Genomic DNA, 21,370 nt, shown 5'->3' on the forward strand with positions numbered 1-21,370 from the left:
TAAACAAACAAATCAATATCAATATTTTGTTACATTTCTCTTGTCACGTGAGACAGATGAAAGGAATAAAAAAATAGCGTAGGTAAAAAAATAAAAATAAAAATAAAAATAACAGGAGAAAAATAAAATAAAATAAACTAGAATAGAAAAAAATAGTAACTTTATTGCTTTTGGTGAGTGTGTAACTTTTTCCCATGCAGAAAGAATATCCATCCATGTTCCTTCCCCACAAAATCAATGAATCCAAACTACAGTGTTATTAGTTTTATGCAATATATAATATTTTGCTAACAAAATTTTCCCCCAAAATCCTTATAATATTCTTTCACAGTCATTCTCACATGTTAGTCCAATTCTATGAAGGAATTGAATATGGTTTCTCCCAAACTTATCCGATACAATAAACCAAATGCTAGAAACGAAACAAGAGATTCATAATTGCACGTTCTCTTTTGTTGTCTCCAGCTCATAGAATATCATATCAGATTCAGAATTTCAGATTCTCCCTTTATTCTTCCTATTCATCACCTTCTCCTTCCCCGAGCTGCTGTAGAAAGTTGTGATTTTTACTTTACAGATGGCATCTTTGAGCATGACCCAGATCAGAGCTGGGAATTGGGCATCTGGGTTTGGCTTGAATCGGGCTGGGAAGGTTCAGGTTGGTCCCAGCAGCAGAGTTGGATTTAAGGTGTTTGCTTCAGAGACTCAGGCTACAGAGCCTGATCTTAGCGTCACTGTCAATGGGTTGCACATGCCCAACCCCTTTGTTATTGGGTCAGGTCCTCCAGGAACCAATTACACTGTCATGAAGAGGGCCTTTGATGAAGGTTGGGGTGCTGTGATTGCCAAAACTGTAAGCCTTTTTTACTTACGGCCTCCTTTTCTGCATTAGATTAGTTTGTGTGTTTAAAGTGTTGTTTGGTTTCTTGGTTTGTAAATTGTAATTTTTGAATTAAGGCTTGAAATCGGAGAGTTTGTGTTTTGCTGTCTGAAAGACCAATCTTTTGATCTTATGTTCTGCAAAAATTGGATTATGCCATCACGTTTAGTTATTAGTTATTAGCTTCCGTTGGTTGTCCTGTTATCAAGTTATTATAATCTTCATGATTTGTTATAGGTGAAACTTGTTGATGTTCCTGGTAGATCATCGATTTTTCTCTTGAATCTTCAATTGTTGTTGATTCTGTATTTAGGTGTATTTTATAGTTATGCTTTTGGTTTCTTTCTTTCTCAAGGGTGTAGTGTAGCTGTAGATAACATAATTTTAGTGACTATAGTGATAGAGATGCTAGCGTGGGAAGTGCGTATGGTGCTAAAATAAACTTTTATTTGTTTGGCATATTGTATGGAAGGAATATTGACAAGTACCGCACAATCCGTCTTCATAGCTTACTATTTTGGCTGTTGAAAGTATGAACATTTTGTACTTCAAGACTGTCTACAGGTGAGTTGCTGTATGAACAACTCATTAATAGGCTTTCAAAACATCAGAAGTATTAAACTTCAAAATGTTTTCTTTTTGGTTAATCCTTTGGCTTCCATTGGATAGAATTGATCTAATCATAAAGCAGTCAAGTTTCTACTTTCTCGATTTTTTTACATTTCTTTTAGATCTGTTTTAATTGTTTTATGGGAAAGTAAACTTTAATAATCTGTAAAATATAATGAATTAATGCAATGAGTTTATCATCATAACTCACAATGTGAATACATTCCATGATACAACATTTTGTTTTTGATAGCTTTCTAATTTGTTGCCATAGAGTGTAAGTTTCCTGTGAAATTGCTTTCTGTCTATCAAATTTAACCAATTCCTCTTGAAGTGTTCCTTTTCCGTTGAACCATAAAATTTATCTAAAAGAATTAGGAAATTGAATTCATGACCAACAGAATTACCATTATCAGATGATTGTAAATTGATGGTGATTTACTGTCATGAATTGATAAAGCTCCTGTGGTACTGTATTTCACAGAATCAGAAAGGATCATCAGCCATATCTGGACATGGCATGCTTACATATTACTTTTTGAGATGTGCTTGATGCCAAATATTTTAATGCTATATTTTCTTACGTGATTGTTAGAATCAACAGATATGCAGAAGGTAGAACTGCCCTTTCTGTAAAAAATGTGAAGTGGCTGGTTCTTACTTTCTCAATGAATCCAATGACTTGTTTTTATGTTTATTTTCTTTTTTGTGTGTTAAATTTTGCATATACATTTTCTTTATAAGCCCACTCTGTAACAAAACTCCGTACCTCTGTCAAATATGAACACAATTATGTAATGTTCCCTTTCTACACTATTTTGAAAGATTTGATATTCTTTTCTTCTTGCTAGGTCTCACTTGATGCAGCAAAAGTTATAAATGTAACTCCTAGATATGCCCGTTTACGGGCAGGTGCAAATGGCTCTGCAAAAGGAGAAATTATTGGGTGGGAGAACATAGAACTTATCAGTGATAGGCCACTTGAAACCATGTTGAAAGAATTCAAGCAATTGAAAGAAGAGTATCCAGACAGAATTCTGATTGCTTCAATCATGGAGGAGTACAATAAGGCTGCTTGGGAGGAGCTTATCGATCGAGTCGAGCAAACTGGAGTTGTAAGATGTGTTTCATGACTGAGTTTGTGACACTTGATGTTTTTCCAACTTGAAATGTCTGGTGGCTGACCTCTCTGATATTGCTGCTATAGGATGCAATCGAAATAAATTTCTCATGTCCTCACGGTATGCCAGAACGCAAAATGGGTGCTGCTGTTGGCCAAGATTGTGCTCTTCTGGAAGAGGTTTGTGGATGGATAAATGCTAAAGCCACAATTCCTGTTTGGGCTAAGATGACTCCCAATATAACTGATATTTCACAGGTTGGCTTTGGATCTTGTCCTTTTGTTATATGTATACTCTTAACTATAATACTATATTCTCATGTTTAAGTGAAAACCTGAATACCTATCAAATTTGTGAATTACCATTGAAATTTTGTATTGTTTGTTTTTCTTGATGTTCTAATACTTCATGATACTTTACTGATACTTATCAATGAAGTATCTCTAATCTATAGAGCAGTAATACTTTATGATGACGATAATTTATAATTTTTTTTGTTAACATTTATTACATTTCATTTTAGTTTGTATTCCCAATAACAATCATATATTTATAAGTTTTTAAGAATTTTGTATATTTTTCAATATGCATATATCATGTGTCGTATCTTATTATTTTCACAATAAGTGTATGGATGTATCGGATACTAGTCTTATCCGTGTATCATATTGGAATAATAGATCCATTGCACCATGCACTATGCACATTATAGCCATGACTACCATGCTAATAATTTTGGGGTTGATTTTTCTTATAGCCAGCAAGGGTTTCTCTAAGTTCAGGATGTGAGGGAGTATCTGCCATAAATACAATCATGAGTGTCATGGGAATCAATCTCAATACATTACGTCCAGAGCCTTGTGTTGAGGGGTTTGCAATCTCACTTACCACAAATTCATAGTTTTGCCTTGGTTTTTCAACCATCTCATGGACCTAATCTGTCTAAATTTCGCTGTTAGGTACTCAACTCCTGGGGGGTATTCTGCAAAGGCAGTCCATCCCATAGCACTTGGGAAGGTGATGACAATTGCAAAGATGATGAAGTCAGAGTTTGACAGTGAGAACTATTCACTTTCTGCCATTGGTGGTGTTGAGACAGGCGGAGATGCAGCTGAATTTATTCTTCTTGGGGCAAACACTGTTCAGGTACAATCAACAAACACTGTTTTAGGTCTAGTGGCAAACACTCACAATAGGTTTCTCCTTGTTTAGTGGAAAACACGAGTTCCAAATAAGTTCATGTTAAACATCGTTGTCATTACATTAAGATTTTATGAAAAAAAAAGGAAAAAATAACATGAGAGGACCACGCAAACACATGATAAAATTACATCGCACATGTAGGCAAAAACAAATATCTATCATGAAAAAAACCCATGATTTCCTTCAGGAGAATCATTCCATACTTTGATCTCAATATACCAGGAAAAAGACAAATCCAAGCACACTATATAGATGTTTTCTTTTATGTGGATTAATTTAAATACATTAACAATGTAAAAGTTGTTTACATTATCATCCAATTATAGATTACCATGTATTCTCTTCATTTAATTGTAGGTGTGCACTGGGGTTATGATGCATGGCTATGGTCTTGTGAAGAAACTATGTCTTGAGCTTAAAGACTTCATGAAAAAGCACAATTTCACAACAATAGAAAACTTCAGAGGGTACAGTTTTGATCTGATATGGTTTCCCTCTTCCAATATCCTAAAAAACAGAAAAAAAAATGCATGTTTGACTTTTTACCATGAAAAATGCATATTCTAATTTTATTTAAAATCACAGGGTTTCTCTTGAGTACTTTACTACTCACACTGAGTTGGTGAGAAGGCAGCAAGAAGCAATTCAGAAGAGGAAAGCCATAAAGAAAGGCTTGCAATCTGACAAAGACTGGACTGGAGATGGTTTTGTGAACGAAAGTGAAAGTATGGTATCTAACTGAAATCTTCAGCCAAATCAAGCATCATGCAACCTTTCTTTTACAATTTTTCATTATCATGCAAATGAGGAGGTGAAGCACATTATCCTTTGTTATTAATCATGGATATTTATCTTTCCAAGAACATTAGAATGTATTATGTCAGAAAATAAAGGAAGTATTTTTAACAAAATTCTGGGAAGATTATCATAAACCTTTACTTGGGTCAGCATTCTCTTGCCAACATACATTATCTTTATGTTACTTTGGTATACTCTAATAGAATGAAGTGCTAAAAAATAGCTGTCCACTTTTAATATTGACTGTGACATGAGAAAATATAATCTGGCTAAATTCTTCAGATATATATTTTATATAAATGAGAACAATATTCTTCAAACTTTGAGCTCAAACAGTTCAGTTCTAAGCATTTATGTATCCTTAGGCCTGTTCAAGTTTTTCTTTTCAATTTTAAAAAATAAATTTCAATTTTTCATAGTCTGCACAGGGAACAATGGTGTAGCAATTGACCAGTCAATTCAAATAATGATTACTCTTCATTTTAGGGGGAAAAAGTGCGAAGATGTTTCTATTCTTACTCAACCTTATGATGTTCTCTAACATGAGGACAATGCTGCATTCCATAATTCTGCTATCTTTTGTTATAACATTTTTAGACAATTTGCTTAGAAATATTGGATTTAAGATGACATTTTTACCAATTATATAACTATCATTATTAATTTAAATCTTAATCTTTTATTTTTCCAGCGATATACTATAATTCTTTAATATTATATTTTACAAGAAATATATCAAATTATATATTTTAGAGTATAATTTTAAATTGATTATGTTGTGTTATAAAAGGGGCACGTTGATAATTTCTTATAGAGAAAAAAATTATCGGTAAAGAAAGAAAAATCCTTTTTTTTATTCTTAGGACCAGAATAGTGTTTTGTTTTCTCCTCTGTTGTTTTTCTAACATAAAGAAAGAAAAAGGTAAGAAGAGTATGTTTTAACTTGATTATTTTTGCTTTTCGGCTTCTTGTTTGTCTTATATGTTTTCCTTTTTCTATTATTTTTTTTGTAGATGCTTGGTTTTCTTTTATAGTGTAAATAATAAATAAATTGTAAAATAGAAGAAGATTTTGAATTTTGTTTTGAACCATTTAAAAACAAAAAAAAAGTTGAGATTTTTAATTTCAATTTTTTTTTCACTATAATTTAATAAGCTATAATTCTTTTTATGTTAACATTCAATTCAAGTATCATTTCACAAGCAAATAAATTCTAAATATTCTTTGTTATGAAACTTCTCCAAACATTAACCAATATCATTGCTAAATTTGTCAAGATAAGACTTAATACCTCTATTGACAAATTTACAACAGCTAAGCATAAGATTTACATTCAGGGTTTTTTCAGAATGTAAATAGTTTGAGTCAACAAAGCCGAAAGTATAAAAGCAAATAGTAAAAAAGGTTCCAAGAAAACTCTATCTTGTACACATATCTTTTTAAGAGACTTATTTGTGATTAGGTTCAAAATTCTTTGATTTGATTACTCTTAGAGAGAGAAATAATCATTAAAACATTACATATAGCATTAATTTCAATAGAAAAAAAAATTAATACATGCCCAATTAAAAGTATACAATGTTGTGAGAATTTCAAATTTAATTAAGTCTATATTTTATAGTTTAAGTTTATAAAATCAATTTTATACTCTTTACTCCATAATATCATCATTTTCACAGTACACCCACATTTATTAAAAGGACTTGTTGTGATAAATTAAAGTTTTAATGTTACCAGAAGTCCTTCTTTTTGTCCAAAATCTTAAATAGATCTCTTCTCTTTTCGGCGTATCAATTGGGTCCTTTTTATTGTTAATTTGATTCAATTAGAGGTCTGCCGTCAAATTCAGCAAACGGCAGTTTAATAATTGGTAAGGTGGCATGCTCCCTTAAATGTGTATTGACATGTGGCATTAAAATTGATTTTTGTTTTAAAAAAAATTAAGAAGAGAGGTGATACTAGATGGAGTGAAGGGCAAAGGTGGAAAAATTAAAACTTTTTAGGGCTTCTGTGAGCAGGCAAGCTTGAAACTCACAGAAGCAGCAGCTGACTTCCATCTCTTGCAGACAGAAGTATGGCGGAAGAAGGAGGAAGTTGGTAGCCATGAAAGCACCCTCTCTAAGAGATTTTCATTAAGGTCATCCAAAGAAAAGTCATTCAAGTGAGTCTTCATTTTTTGGAGACTTTCTTTTCCAACTGTGTTCCATTGGCCAAAAATTTGGAGTAAACAACTGCAGAAACAACCAAAGTGTTAAGACGTTATCAAAAAATCAATATTTTCACTTTAATAGCTTTTATCAATCATAAACACCAATTAATGTGAATTAAGACTTTCAACTTAAATGGGTAACAACAAAAGTTGTTTATCTGCACCCAAAAAGATCATTCTTGAATTTCTCCAACCCCTGAATTTGCAAGGCTCATTCTTGAATTTTGATAAGTTGAAACCCGTCCCGCACCCGCTCCACTCATAAAAAGAAAAAACCTCACAAGCTATACTTTAGAAATAAACATGAAACCAGAGACTTCAAAATCCAAAGAAATTTTCCTCTTTTCCCTTTCCGACTAACCCTATTAGCAGAAATCCACGTACAAGAAAAGAAAATGGTAGAAAGAATCACTCTAGACATTAGAAGAAAGAGTGAGTAAGCAGCAAAGAGCAGAAGAATAATAATGACAGAAGAACAAAAAATCAAGGGTTTTCTCCTTCTACCACCGCATATGCAATGGGCAATCGAACATACAACGCGATTTTTCCCCTTCACACGAACCGTACTAATAACAACCTTTCCCCCAATATTTTCCCCCAATTAAAGGTGACAACCCTAAAAATTTTTAATTTTTCCACCATATCCTCGTTGTCGGAATCCAACACAACCGACCCGGAGCTCCTCTTCAAGCTCTCGCTACGCGTCGCCATTGACGAGCTCTCCAAGCTCTCCAACTTCCCTTCCAAGCTCCGTGCCAATGCAGAACACGATGCGCATCTGCAGAAGGCGATCAACGTCTGCAGTTCCGTCATCGGTGACGCGCTAGACTGCCTCAACGACTCCATCTCCGCGCTCGGAACCGTCACCGAAAGGGTTGTTTCTTCGACGAGCGTCAACGACGTGGAGACGTAGCTTAGCGCGATGCTCACTAAAATTTTTTAATTTTTCCACCTTTGCCCTTCACTCCATCTGATATCACCTCTCTCCTTAATTTTTTTTTAAAACAAAAATCAATTTTAATGCCACATGTCATTACACATTTAAGTGAGCATGCCACGTTACCCATTATTAAACGGCCGTTTGCTGAATTTGACGACAGACCTCTAATTGAATCAAATTAACAATAAAAAGGACCCAATTAATACGCCGAAAAGAAAAAAAATATCTATTTAAGATTTTGGACAAAAAGAAGAACTTCTGATAACATTAAACCTAAATTAAATTATGTTGAGTAGGTAATATTTCTATGATTAACACATGAGACATTAAATAATTTATTCTCAATATTTTAGTCCATTTTTTTTACTTTAATCGCTTTTGAATTTTTGCATTGTCAACAGAGGCACAATATGGATTGGTCTAGATCACGTACATGATAATTCTAATTAGTATTTTTCTTTAAGTTTAATCAGTTATTTAGTCTCAATTTTGGTTAAATAGGTTTCTGTTTCTTTTTCAATTAATTTTTAATTTTTTTTAAAATTGATTTAATTAGGTTCTTTCTCTTGGTAACGTGTCAACGATATTAAAAATACGTTACATATTAGTTTATAGTCTTTAATTTTTATTTTTTACATTGTGTAATCTAACCTTCCATTTAACAGTGTAAAATTACTAAACAAAACATCATAGATATGATAATTATTAAGAAAAAATTAGGATACAAATATTATATTACGGTTATACAAGTATGTACTACATATAAATAGTCATATAACTAAACTAATGAAATCAAAGTTTTCCAAAAAGAAGAATATTACACACAACAAAATCACCCTAAAACTATATAACTATATAGTTGCATCACCACTTAACTGTCTAGCAGTTAAGTCCAAACCCACTTAACTGTCTCGCAGTTAAGTCCTCTGTTTTTCCTTTCTTCTCTCATAGATCCTCCATTCTCTAACATCTTCAGTTGTGTATTTTGGACTCCTACTGGCTATTGTAGGTCACATTTGTATTAGTTGATAACTCAGCAGCTCCAGCATCTTGACAACATGTGCAGACTTCAAATGGTCAATCAACTTCTACCACAATATGTCAGCAGTTTCAACTTTCTCAACCTTGGTTAAGCTCTTCTCAACAGCTTGCTTCTCCTGCACAACATCAATTTTAGCAATTTTAACTATACAAGACGTGTAGACTTCATTCAGCATCTTACTTAAGCTCAAACCCATGGTTTATTTGGTTCACTACACAAGATTTGCTCATTTCTACGAATTGACTAATTAGAGCAGCTTCTTTCACTTCTATACGTCAAAACAACTCAGCACAAGTGTGAATCAATGTCCTTTTGGGCTTCCATCAGCTGTCATAGCATTTGGAGATCAATTCCAAAAAGTCAACTTTGGGTGAACTCTCTGGTCAACTCTGCATAATTGCCAAGCTAATTCTGAGTTGTATGTGCTGACTAGTTTTGATCACCATTTCATTCTTGACCTTATTTCATTTAGCTGCACTACAATTACAAAAACACAAGTTAGAATTACCATGCTATTCAAAACTACCTAAACTAGACTAGGCTAAGTCACTAAGTTAATCTTGCTAAGAACTAAAAACCAGAACTGCACCTACAATTCTCCTATCCTAAACCTGAATTATGACCCAACACAACTATACAAGTAACTTTAATCTATACAGGACTATTTAAGCAATCTAGTCTAAGCTACACTAGTCTACTCTTAGTTATGAATTATTACTAAATCCATTTACCAAACTAGGTTACTATCTTTTAACTAAATTCCTATTTAATTCTATCTTCTAAAAATGTAATCAAACTAAGAAACTAATATCTAAACTAAAATTCCACAATCCCAGGCTACTCTAGAACTAATTCTAAGACTAACACTAAAATTGCACTACAATTGCCTAATTAAGCTAAATTTATAAAACTAACCTGAAATGCTTCCTAAACTAAATCTAATCTAAAAACTAAAAATTAACAACTTAAATCTACCCAAAACAATGCAACTAGTCAAGAAAAAATTTAAGAATATGGGACTTATCAGTAGGAGAAGAACGCCAAACTATAAAGCAACTTAGAAGATCCAACCTAGGACACGCAAACAGGACAGGGATTCCACAAGCAATCTTATGCCCTGCTTGTAGTTTTTTTGGGTCAAAAGTTAATGCAAGCTTGGTAACTGAGCAAGTTACGAAGGGTCAAGTCAGCAACTGAATCAACACTAAATATGGTGTCTTTGAAGCTATTAAAGAAGCATTTAAATTAAAAAAAAAAGATTGGTGGTACATGATTCTATTAATCACAATTTCACAACCCACTCAGGCGACTAAATGTCTGAGAAGACACTTTAATCTTTTCTGAGTTACAAAATAAAGATGCCAATGAATTCCAGACAGAAGTTTCAGGAAGCTTTCCCTGGCTCATCATGTCCTCTAACCACATAACTGCTTCATATTGCCTACCTAAGGAGCAAAGACCCTTAATGACAGAATTGTAACTGTTGGTACTGGGCCAGTATGACTTAATTGACATTTTCTCCAGAAGTTGGCTTGCCTCCACATACCTTTTCTCACCACAAAGCATTTCCAGCAACATGCCGTAAGTATCTCTGTCACCTGCACTACCTACCTTGTTCGACATCTTGTTCAAGCTCTCGAGTACAGTCATAGAATTTCCAACATTGTATAGGCTTTTCAAGAGAATGTTGTACACTCTAGCAGTTGGTAGACAATTAACTTTCACCATGTCTTCCTCAATTACCTTGATTGCTTCGTTCACCTTACTAACCTTGCACAATGCAGCTACTTTTGCCTCTAAGATAGAATGTGTTGGTCTAAAGCCTCTGTCTTGCATTTCCATGATGACCTTATCAGCCTCATCTATCTTACCTTCGGTGTACAGATCAACAGACATGGCATTATAACTAGCCAAACTAGGAATTGAGCCTTTGATTAAAGCTTCATGAATCACATGTTTAGCACTTTCTATATGTTTGCCATCCAAGAACCGGCCAAGATCAGGATGGTTATAACATCGCTTCGGAGCCTTCAGTCCTTTCCTCAAAATTTTACCTAGAATTTCCACAGCTTCTTCAAGTTTTCCAGCATCACATAAAGCATCCAAAAGAGTTCTATAGACTACAATATCCTCACCATTACCTTTCTGTGAGATCCTCCAAAACATTGAATACAACAAATGGGTGGCCTCATGTAACCTCCTGTCTTGGCACAATCCCTTCATCAAAATTGCATAGCTGTCCCTATTAGGGTAGCAACTTTGATAATCCATCTCTTGGAATAACTGCAGTGCCAAATCAGAGCGACTCTTCTGGCAAAGAGCATACATAAGCAAGTTCAATGCTCGAACCCGAGACCTCACTTCCCAACCACAAGAGCTCTCAACAAAGAGATGGTGGGCCATTTCAAGCCGGTTCTCATTCACCATTATCTGCAAAATGGTGTTGAAGGATTCTGTCCAATTAACACAGTTAAACTGAGGAATTGTTTTGTACAGAGACATTGCTTCATCTACCTGGCCAGCATTGGCATATGTCTTAATAACAGACACAAAAACAGAATCCTTGCATTCACATGAATCCTCTCTCATCTGCTCAATCACATCCCTCATCTCAGTCAGCCTCCCTGATGTTCCAAGGATGTTGATCATGGTGGCATAAACAGGACCATTGTGGCAGTAATTGGGGTACCTGGATTTGGCTTCATTGAAAATGTGAAGAGCCTTTATTGGGTTTTTCTGGGTTCTTATAATCTGAGAGAGATAGGTTGGTGTCAACCGTCTTGGCCATCTTATGCTCATGGAATCGGGACACAAACCCAAATGAGTCTAAAACTATTCTCGCTATTTGTCTATATGTTACAATCTGAATGGCAATCAACTCTGCCCAGATTTCGGATATCAAAACATAACCTGAAAATAAAATTAAGAGTGCCCACACATCTAGTTAGCAAACTCTTCTTACAGGTGATAAATTCAGCATCACAAAAAAAATTGTAAATTAAATTAACTTGTCAAAGACAAAACAACAATAAAGTTCAAAGGCAACAATAATAATAATAACATCAGAATACATGTACAGGTAAGAGCGGCTTTTTTTTTTAAAATGAAAGGCACATTACAAAACCACATCACCCAACAGACCTAACAAATTTCAGCAAATGCAAATGGTAGACAAATGTCACAGCTCAAACGAAATCAAATTAAGACAATAAAGCATATTACATCATTCCACCACAATTAAAAACATACTAAGTATGATTCAGACAACCAGTAATCGGAATCCAATGTTCTTCATTCAAACCAGAAACACCAGCTCTTGCCGGACCTAGACATAATCGCACCTAGAAATCGAGACCTCACATTCCATTACAGGGACAAACAGAACGCACCAAAATCCAAAACCACCATCAAATAGGAACCCAACAAACAAAACGAAAGGTGCTCTGCTCTCTCTTGAAACAGTTAATCAATTCGAACCCAAATCACACAGATAACAAAATGAAACAGAGAGGGAGGGGGAGAACCTCGTCGGCGTCGACAACGACGGGGGTTTTGCAGCGGCGGTTGGCTGGGAGGGAGGGAAGGAGGAGGAGACGCTTCGGACGACGGCGTTGGAAAGGTCGTTGCCTTAAGCTAGTATTTTGATAAAATTGAGATCAGATCAAAATTCGGCTCCCAAAGACCAAGTTATGACTTGAAATAAATGGTATTTATATAAATAGTAAAGTTAAATATGTTTTTGGTTTTTTATTATATAAAATTAAAAATTAGATCCTAATTATTTAAAAAAAAAACTATTTTAATCCCTCAAATATAAGGGTGATAAATGATAAGCCAAAATGTTACTGCTAAAGAGCAACTAATAAGCTTGCATCTTTTGTATATAACCTTCTTACATATAAATATAAATATAAATATAAATATATATATATATATATATATATATATATATATATATATATATATATATATATATATATATATATATATATATATATATAATTGTACTGTAAATGAAAACCAATCAAATAAAACTATTAAACAGAAACAATCGACTAATAGGTTGATGTCCGCAACTAAATATATAAGGATACATGCAAGTGATTCATGAGATATATCACCATATCATGTAAGAACTAACTTTAATTTCCTTCCAATATTTGCATTGTTAACAGAGATACAACATGATTAGTCTAGATCCGTCCTTAACAATTCTAATTAGTATTTTTTATTATTATTATAAGTGTTATCTAAGTACAATTTTCCCACATATAGTTCCTATATTAGTTAAACATAAATCTTTCAACAATTATGAGAATATTTTAAATTAATTAATAAAAATTTAAAGTTCATTTAATGTAATTAAGTTTGCTTTTGCTAGTAAAGAAAATCATTTTAATTTATGATCACTTCTTATGCCTAAGCTAGTCTACTTAAAACAGCTTTGAGTTTAGCCATCTGCATTTTTTCCCCTAAAATGAAATCAAGAAAAAGATTTTCCTTGTCTCCAAATATACCAAAAAAATTTATGGTTGTCATTTATTTATCTATAAAGCTATGTTGGTTTAACCTAAAGTATTTGACTGAATTCTCTTTAAAGTTTTGGATTGTATTATTTCTTATTTATAAACTATTATAACTATCGAAACTTGAAGAAATATAATATTTAAACTCTTTCTGGTCTTTTGGGATATGAATATTGTCACTACTTATATATAGGGTCTATGTGATGAAAAAATGTTACACATTTAAGAAGTTTTTTCTTTTCCTTTCTGGCTTTCAAACAGCTTGGTAATTTAATTGAATTAGTTCATTTGTTTAAATGTTTGGTCATCTCCAAACTCCAAAATCATAAAATTACTAATATTTGAAATAGTGATTACTCTTCATTTTAGGGGGAAAAAGTGCGAAGATGTTTCTATTCTTACTCAACCTTATGATGTTCTCTAACATGAGGACAATGCTGCATTCCATAATTCTGCTATCTTTTGTTATAACATTTTTAGACAATTTGCTTAGAAATATTGGATTTAAGATGACATTTTTACCAATTATATAACTATCATTATTAATTTAAATCTTAATCTTTTATTTTTCCAGCGATATACTGTAATTCTTTAATATTATATTTTACAAGAAATATATCAAATTATATATTTTAGAGTATAATTTTAAATTGATTATGTTGTGTTATAAAAGGGGCACGTTGATAATTTCTTATAGAGAAAAAAATTATCGGTAAAGAAAGAAAAATCCTTTTTTTTATTCTTAGGACCAGAATAGTGTTTTGTTTTCTCCTCTGTTGTTTTTCTAACATAAAGAAAGAAAAAGGTAAGAAGAGTATGTTTTAACTTGATTATTTTTGCTTTTCGGCTTCTTGTTTGTCTTATATGTTTTCCTTTTTCTATTATTTTTTTTGTAGATGCTTGGTTTTCTTTTATAGTGTAAATAATAAATAAATTGTAAAATAGAAGAAGATTTTGAATTTTGTTTTGAACCATTTAAAAACAAAAAAAAAAGTTGAGATTTTTAATTTCAATTTTTTTTTCACTATAATTTAATAAGCTATAATTCTTTTTATGTTAACATTCAATTCAAGTATCATTTCACAAGCAAATAAATTCTAAATATTCTTTGTTATGAAACTTCTCCAAACATTAACCAATATCATTGCTAAATTTGTCAAGATAAGACTTAATACCTCTATTGACAAATTTACAACAGCTAAGCATAAGATTTACATTCAGGGTTTTTTCAGAATGTAAATAGTTTGAGTCAACAAAGCCGAAAGTATAAAAGCAAATAGTAAAAAAGGTTCCAAGAAAACTCTATCTTGTACACATATCTTTTTAAGAGACTTATTTGTGATTAGGTTCAAAATTCTTTGATTTGATTACTCTTAGAGAGAGAAATAATCATTAAAACATTACATATAGCATTAATTTCAATAGAAAAAAAAATTAATACATGCCCAATTAAAAGTATACAATGTTGTGAGAATTTCAAATTTAATTAAGTCTATATTTTATAGTTTAAGTTTATAAAATCAATTTTATACTCTTTACTCCATAATATCATCATTTTCACAGTACACGCACCTTTATTAAAAGGACTTGTTGTGATAAATTAAAGTTTTAATGTTACCAGAAGTCCTTCTTTTTGTCCAAAATCTTAAATAGATCTCTTCTCTTTTCGGCGTATCAATTGGGTCCTTTTTATTGTTAATTTGATTCAATTAGAGGTCTGCCGTCAAATTCAGCAAACGGCAGTTTAATAATTGGTAAGGTGGCATGCTCCCTTAAATGTGTATTGACATGTGGCATTAAAATTGATTTTTGTTTTAAAAAAAATTAAGAAGAGAGGTGATACTAGATGGAGTGAAGGGCAAAGGTGGAAAAATTAAAACTTTTTAGGGCTTCTGTGAGCAGGCAAGCTTGAAACTCACAGAAGCAGCAGCTGACTTCCATCTCTTGCAGACAGAAGTATGGCGGAAGAAGGAGGAAGTTGGTAGCCATGAAAGCACCCTCTCTAAGAGATCTTCATTAAGGTCATCCAGAGAAAAGTCATTCAAGTGAGTCTTCATTTTTTGGAGACTTTCTTTTCCAACTGTGTTCCATTGGCCAAAAATTTGGAGTAAACAACTGCAGAAACAACCAAAGTGTTAAGACGTTATCAAAAAATCAATCTTTTCACTTTAATAGCTTTTATCAATCATAAACACCAATTAATGTGAATTAAGACTTTCAACTTAAATGGGTAACAGCAAAAGTTGTTTATCTGCACCCAAAAAGATCAAAACTTTCCCTATCTTTCTCCAACCCCTGAATTTGCAAGGCTCATTCTTGAATTTTGATAAGTTGAAACCCATCCTGCACCTGCTCCACTCATAAAAAGAAAAAACCTCACAAGCTATACTTTAGAAATAAACATGAAACCAGAGACTTCAAAATCCAAAGAAATTTTCCTCTTTTCCCTTTCCGACTAACCCTATTAGCAGAAATCCACGTACAAGAAAAGAAAATGGTAGAAAGAATCACTCTAGACATTAGAAGAAAGAGTGAGTAAGCAGCAAAGAGCAGAAGAATAATAATGACAGAAGAACAAAAAATCAAGGGTTTTCTCCTTCTACCACCGCATATGTAATGGGCAATCGAACATACAACGCGATTTTTCCCCTTCACACGAACCGTACTAATAACAACCTTTCCCCCAATATTTTCCCCCAATTAAAGGTGACAACCCTAAAAATTTTTAATTTTTCCACCATATCCTCGTTGCCGGAATCCAACACAACCGACCCGGAGCTCCTCTTCAAGCTCTCGCTATGCGTCGCCATTGACGAGCTCTCCAAGCTCTCCAACTTCCCTTCCAAGCTCCGTGCCAATGCAGAACACGATGCGCATCTGCAGAAGGCGATCAACGTCTGCAGTTCCGTCATCGGTGACGCGCTAGACTGCCTCAACGACTCCATCTCCGCGCTCGGAACCGTCACCGAAAGGGTTGTTTCTTCGACGAGCGTCAACGACGTGGAGACGTAGCTTAGCGCGATGCTCACTAAAATTTTTTAATTTTTCCACCTTTGCCCTTCACTCCATCTGATATCACCTCTCTCCTTAATTTTTTTTTAAAACAAAAATCGATTTTAATGCCACATGTCATTACACATTTAAGTGAGCATGTCACGTTACCCATTATTAAACGGCCGTTTGCTGAATTTGACGGCAGACCTCTAATTGAATCAAATTAACAATAAAAAGGACCCAATTAATACGCTGAAAAGAAAAAATATCTATTTAAGATTTTGGACAAAAAGAAGAACTTCTGATAACATTAAACCTAAATTAAATTATGTTGAGTAGGTAATATTTCTATGATTAACACATGAGACATTAAATAATTTATTCTCAATATTTTAGTCCATTTTTTTTTACTTTAATCGCTTTTGAATTTTTGCATTGTCAACAGAGGCACAATATGGATTGGTCTAGATCACGTACATGATAATTCTAATTAGTATTTTTCTTTAAGTTTAATCAGTTATTTAGTCTCAATTTTGGTTAAATAGGTTTCTGTTTCTTTTTCAATTAATTTTTAATTTTTTTTAAAATTGATTTAATTAGGTTCTTTCTCTTGGTAACGTGTCAACGATATTAAAAATACGTTACATATTAGTTTATAGTCTTTAATTTTTATTTTTTACATTGTGTAATCTAACCTTCCATTTAACAGTGTAAAATTACTAAACAAAACATCATAGATATGATAATTATTAAGAAAAAAATTAGGATACAAATATTATATTACGGTTATACAAGTATGTACTACATATAAATAGTCATATAACTAAACTAATGAAATCAAAGTTTTCCAAAAAGAAGAATATTACACACAACAAAATCACCCTAAAACTATATAACTATATAGTTGCATCACCCTTATCTTACACTGGATCACCGTTATCTTACACTGGATTAATTGCTATATCATTATTTGCTCATATTATTAAAATAATCATTATAAATAAAGAGATAAAAAAATCGACACCACGTGAACCCATGGAGTTCTTCTCCAGGTCTTGGAGTCTTTCTGGCTCGGAAATCTCAAAGGCTCCCATACAATGTGCATTATTTCCAAGTATTCTCTCTCTTGGAACAAGCCTCTCCCTCCATCGACGAAAACCGATCAAAGATCGAGACTTTCCTATCCCTGCTTCACAAAACCCCAGAAATTACAGAACCCCTAAAGTACAAGAAGTCGGAAGAAAAATTAGGGTTCCCAGGAGAACGAACTTATGTTCTTCCACCAGTTCTTTATGTCTTTCTCTTTCTTGCGATCAAATCTTAATTTCATAATGACGATGAATGGAAGAGCACAACTAGTGAAATGCAACCAGGGCACGACTGTGGTTGATGATAGTTTTTTAAAATTTAAAATAATTAAATTACAGGTAACTGTCATTAAAAATTACACAGTAAGTAATCTTAGATACAAAGTTCGTTGAATTTAATATAAGGTTAAAATTGACTCAATTTTAAAAAAAATAACGTAATTAAAATAAAAAAAAAATACAAAAATCTATTTGAGACGATTCTGTCTCAATAACATAGATCTCGTTAAACCTTTTTTTATTATAAGTTTTATGTAGTACATTTCCCACATACATATAGTTCCAATATTAGTTAATTTAATCTTAAATTCTTTAATAATTACAATAATATTTCTAATTAAATAATAAAACTACTAATATTTGAAATAGTGCTAATTAACACTTTTGGAGTTATAATAATTGGGAACTAGATAAACAAATGACAATATTACCAAGGTTATAATTTAGTATAGGTGTAATTATAACTGATTTGAAGAAATAATCTCTTGGTTCTTGTAAAAACTGTTTTTATTTTTAAAGAAGTTGTTATTTTTCAAAAAATAATAATAATAATTATCACCAGACATATCATTAGTAAATTAATTAGTTTTCTTTATAGCCCTAGTTATAAATTAATAAACTAAAATAATAAAAAAAAGGATAAAAAAAACTCAGCAATATTTTTCATGGTAATTTCTAACAATGAATAACTGTTGTTTAATTGATTTACACTTTGGTTAAGATACTCGTTAAAACAACATTATGGTCGTGTATACTAATGTTATGATCTGAATTGTTGCAATTTTTTTTAATAAAAATTCTTTACTAAAGTAAATGTCTCATCGGGTATAGACGAACCTTGATATCTCTAAACTAGATTCATATTTTTATGGAAAATCTAAAAAGAAATAAACCGACACTAGATTCTAATAAACCTCAATAATATCTATACATAATAATAACTGTTAGTTTATATATTTATGTGAGGTAGAGTTTAATTAAGCAGGGATATGATAATAATGGAAGGCTTAATTAATAAGGTAGCTATATATATAGGTGGGAAATATATAATAATATAAAAGTGTGATGCATGCATGAAAAAGTAAATTGTTGCTAATTTATTGAGAATTTGCAGTGACTAGAAGAAGCAGAAGGTGGTGCAGGCTCAGAAGAAGGTGCAGGCAAAGTTGGGTTAGTGATCTCTCTAAGTTGAGAATGCATGTTGTTTATGAAAGCCATGGACTTCTGTTGTGGTTCCACCATTGCTTCTTTAAGCTTCCCAAGTGCCAAGCAATATGCTTCCTGCATCCATCAACATTTTACACACTCAGAGTTGGTAATGAGCAATGCTTACCTAAAGTGTATATATATATTGTATCTAAAGTGTTTGAAGAATGATAAAAGTTTGGAGAAGTATATGTAGGTTGAAGTGTGGGGTCTAATATGTCTCCTAAAAATGAGCAATTCAAAGAGATGGTGTGCAGTCCATTCAAAGGAGTATAACAAAGTGATACTACTTGTGTCATAAAGTTTTTTCACAAACTCATCCCAGAACTTTTCTCACTATTATTTAATGCAACCATTGCATTCCACATTTATGATATGTTGGATTATCAACACTCTTCGGATACTGCTACCTTCACCTACCATTTTCTCTATTCAAAGTTTTACCATTAGACCTAACACCTTCAAAAAGTTTAATCATTACTTTCATCTTGTGTAAAAATTACTGGTTTTAATCTTATATTCATCCATTTTTCATCATTTCTTTCTATTAACTAATACTGTAAAGGTAAGTACATATAAAATCTAAGCCCGAAACATAGACAGGTGTGGAGAATTCAAGGAAAATAAAATCTTTACGACAAGTTTTGATGAGAAAAATATAAGTGGTGGTTATGACAATTATACGGTGAGTAATAACCATACTCTAATGAGCTTTGCGGCCTAAAGTAAATGTGAAAAGATAGCATCTGAACACTAGCTAGCACAAACACAGAGAGAGATAGGAAAAAGTGTCACAGTCATGGAATTGGAACAAAAAACTATGAGCATTTCTGAGAGTAGTATCTTTCAAGCAGGAAGCACATGCTTTAGGCAACCATGAAGTGTCCATCAAAATTAACATAATTCAGTTCCCACATGATGTGTTAGGTTATATATTTGACTGACTTTTCGTACGGTACTTCATCATCATATCCCATAAAAGCATTCATTCATACATACATACATTGATGTTTGTGTAAACCAAGCCAAACAGGTGAGGAAGTGAGAGAGTGTGTTGTGTTAGTCTTACCATGAAGAGATCGAGCTCAGATTGGCTGAACATGCCCAAGTTTTGCTTCTCTGTTGCTTGCATCTGATCTATCTTCAGCTCTCTCTGCAGGTTGGAAATGTCACCGACCTGAACAAAAGTTCTAAAACCATTATCTTTAAAGGTTCGTGCTTAAATTAAAAGAACGAAGATCCTTTGATCTTCCTGATATCTTTTGTACACAATGTGCAGCAACAAGTTAATCGGTCCACTGTTTATCAATCGGTAAAGCGGTTGATGATAAGAAAAACTTCACTTTCAAGAAAGGTCAGTATTCGTTTCAAATGATGCGGACAAGCTTTTGGTTTTCTATGTGAACTACTTCACCCACCAACACACACAAAAAGACATGCATAACCAACGACTCACACATAATCTACCCACTTATCACCGATAAATGTTTAAATCTGCTGGGTTTGGATTTGGGGAGTAAACTTACTTTTTCCACTTTTTATCGGACCTTTAAATCATTCATATAATCACAACTTTTAAGATACAATTTAATTATAAAATTAACCAGTTTGGCCAAACCGGAGTTGAACTTCAGCCTGCAGATATATATATACGAATCTGCTCCATTCACTATGTTATATTGGAAGAAAAGAACTCGATCCGAAAGATAATCCTTGGTCATTTATCATGATCCAAGAAGGGATGAAAGAGTCCTTCGAAAGGGCAAGAGAAAACAGTTCCCTCTTAAACACTGACTCACATTCGAATGGAAAAAAAAAAGCATATCGTTTGGAATCACATCTTACAGTTTGATACAATTACTTTTCTGAGAAATCAAGCATGATATATGGCATACAGTGATGAAACACAAAGTGGAGGTTGAAAACAGTAAACAGAATTAGTAAGAAGGAAGGAGTTGAAAGGAAAAGAGAGAAGGAACCTTCAAACAGTCGAGGTGAGCTTCAACCAGCAGTCCATAGAGAGGGTGGCTGGAGATTCTTCTCTTGAGGATCTCATTGTTTTCTTCTTCTTCTTCTTCTTCCTCGTCATCGTCTTCTTGTTGTAGTTGGTGTTGGTGTTCGTAGGTCTCAATAGTAGTGTTAGGCCTCTCAGATTCCATGTCTATTTTTGAGCAGGAGAAGTGAACCTTTGATATGCCAGATATTGAAGTGCTACAGCTAGCTGATAATAATGTGTACTACTTGTACAATTATTATAATTATTATTATATAAAGCATAAAAATGATAATATATAGAGAGAGAGAAGTGAAAAATGAAATGGTAGTACTGTCTATATATGGTGGTGGATGAAGATAATGAGGTAAGTGAGATTGAGATGCTCCCACTTTTGGAAGTAAGGGAAGGAAAAGAAAGAGGGAATTGCATGCATACGTGGTGAAGAGAAAAGGAAAGAGAGAGAGAGAAGAAGAAGAGAA

General features: G+C 32.9%; 3 protein-coding genes across 6 annotated transcripts; 1 reads left to right on the forward strand and 2 right to left on the reverse strand.

Moving 5' to 3' along the window:
• Window positions 1–313: 313 nt before the first annotated feature.
• Window positions 314–4,724, forward strand: LOC108346000 (dihydropyrimidine dehydrogenase (NADP(+)), chloroplastic). The gene is made up of 7 exons (XM_017584901.2): window positions 314–853; window positions 2,341–2,604; window positions 2,697–2,867; window positions 3,368–3,480; window positions 3,570–3,756; window positions 4,171–4,280; window positions 4,399–4,724. The coding sequence occupies exons 1-7, from the start codon at window positions 578–580 to the stop codon at window positions 4,553–4,555; spliced, it is 1,278 nt and encodes a 425-aa protein (XP_017440390.1). The 5' UTR covers window positions 314–577; the 3' UTR covers window positions 4,556–4,724.
• Window positions 4,725–8,454: 3,730 nt separating this feature from the next.
• LOC108344016 (pentatricopeptide repeat-containing protein At1g05600) lies at window positions 8,455–12,500 on the reverse strand. Of its 3 annotated transcripts, none has more exons than XM_052867015.1 (3): window positions 12,327–12,500; window positions 10,349–11,712; window positions 8,455–8,917 (listed from the first exon to the last, which is right to left on the reverse strand). In XM_052867015.1, the coding sequence occupies exons 2-3, from the start codon at window positions 11,599–11,601 to the stop codon at window positions 8,890–8,892; spliced, it is 1,281 nt and encodes a 426-aa protein (XP_052722975.1). In that variant the 5' UTR covers window positions 11,602–11,712; window positions 12,327–12,500; the 3' UTR covers window positions 8,455–8,889. The 3 variants fall into 3 exon arrangements, with proteins under 3 accessions (XP_052722975.1, XP_052722976.1, XP_052722974.1); XM_052867016.1 differs by having other exon boundaries at window positions 8,455–9,279; XM_052867014.1 differs by lacking the exon at window positions 8,455–8,917 and having other exon boundaries at window positions 10,021–11,712; window positions 12,327–12,499.
• Window positions 12,501–18,655: 6,155 nt separating this feature from the next.
• On the reverse strand, window positions 18,656–21,301 carry LOC128193594 (homeobox protein knotted-1-like 1). Of its 2 annotated transcripts, none has more exons than XM_052867422.1 (3): window positions 20,875–21,301; window positions 19,965–20,048; window positions 18,656–18,970 (listed from the first exon to the last, which is right to left on the reverse strand). In XM_052867422.1, exons 1-3 carry the CDS (start codon window positions 21,052–21,054, stop codon window positions 18,782–18,784), a joined length of 453 nt encoding a protein of 150 aa, XP_052723382.1. In that variant the 5' UTR covers window positions 21,055–21,301; the 3' UTR covers window positions 18,656–18,781. The 2 variants fall into 2 exon arrangements, with proteins under 2 accessions (XP_052723382.1, XP_052723381.1); XM_052867421.1 differs by having other exon boundaries at window positions 19,965–20,072; window positions 20,875–21,288.
• Between the last annotated feature and the right edge of the window lie 69 nt (window positions 21,302–21,370).

Source organism: Vigna angularis, chromosome 8, assembly GCF_016808095.1.
Source record: "Vigna angularis cultivar LongXiaoDou No.4 chromosome 8, ASM1680809v1, whole genome shotgun sequence".
NCBI classification, from domain to species: Eukaryota; Viridiplantae; Streptophyta; class Magnoliopsida; order Fabales; family Fabaceae; genus Vigna; species Vigna angularis.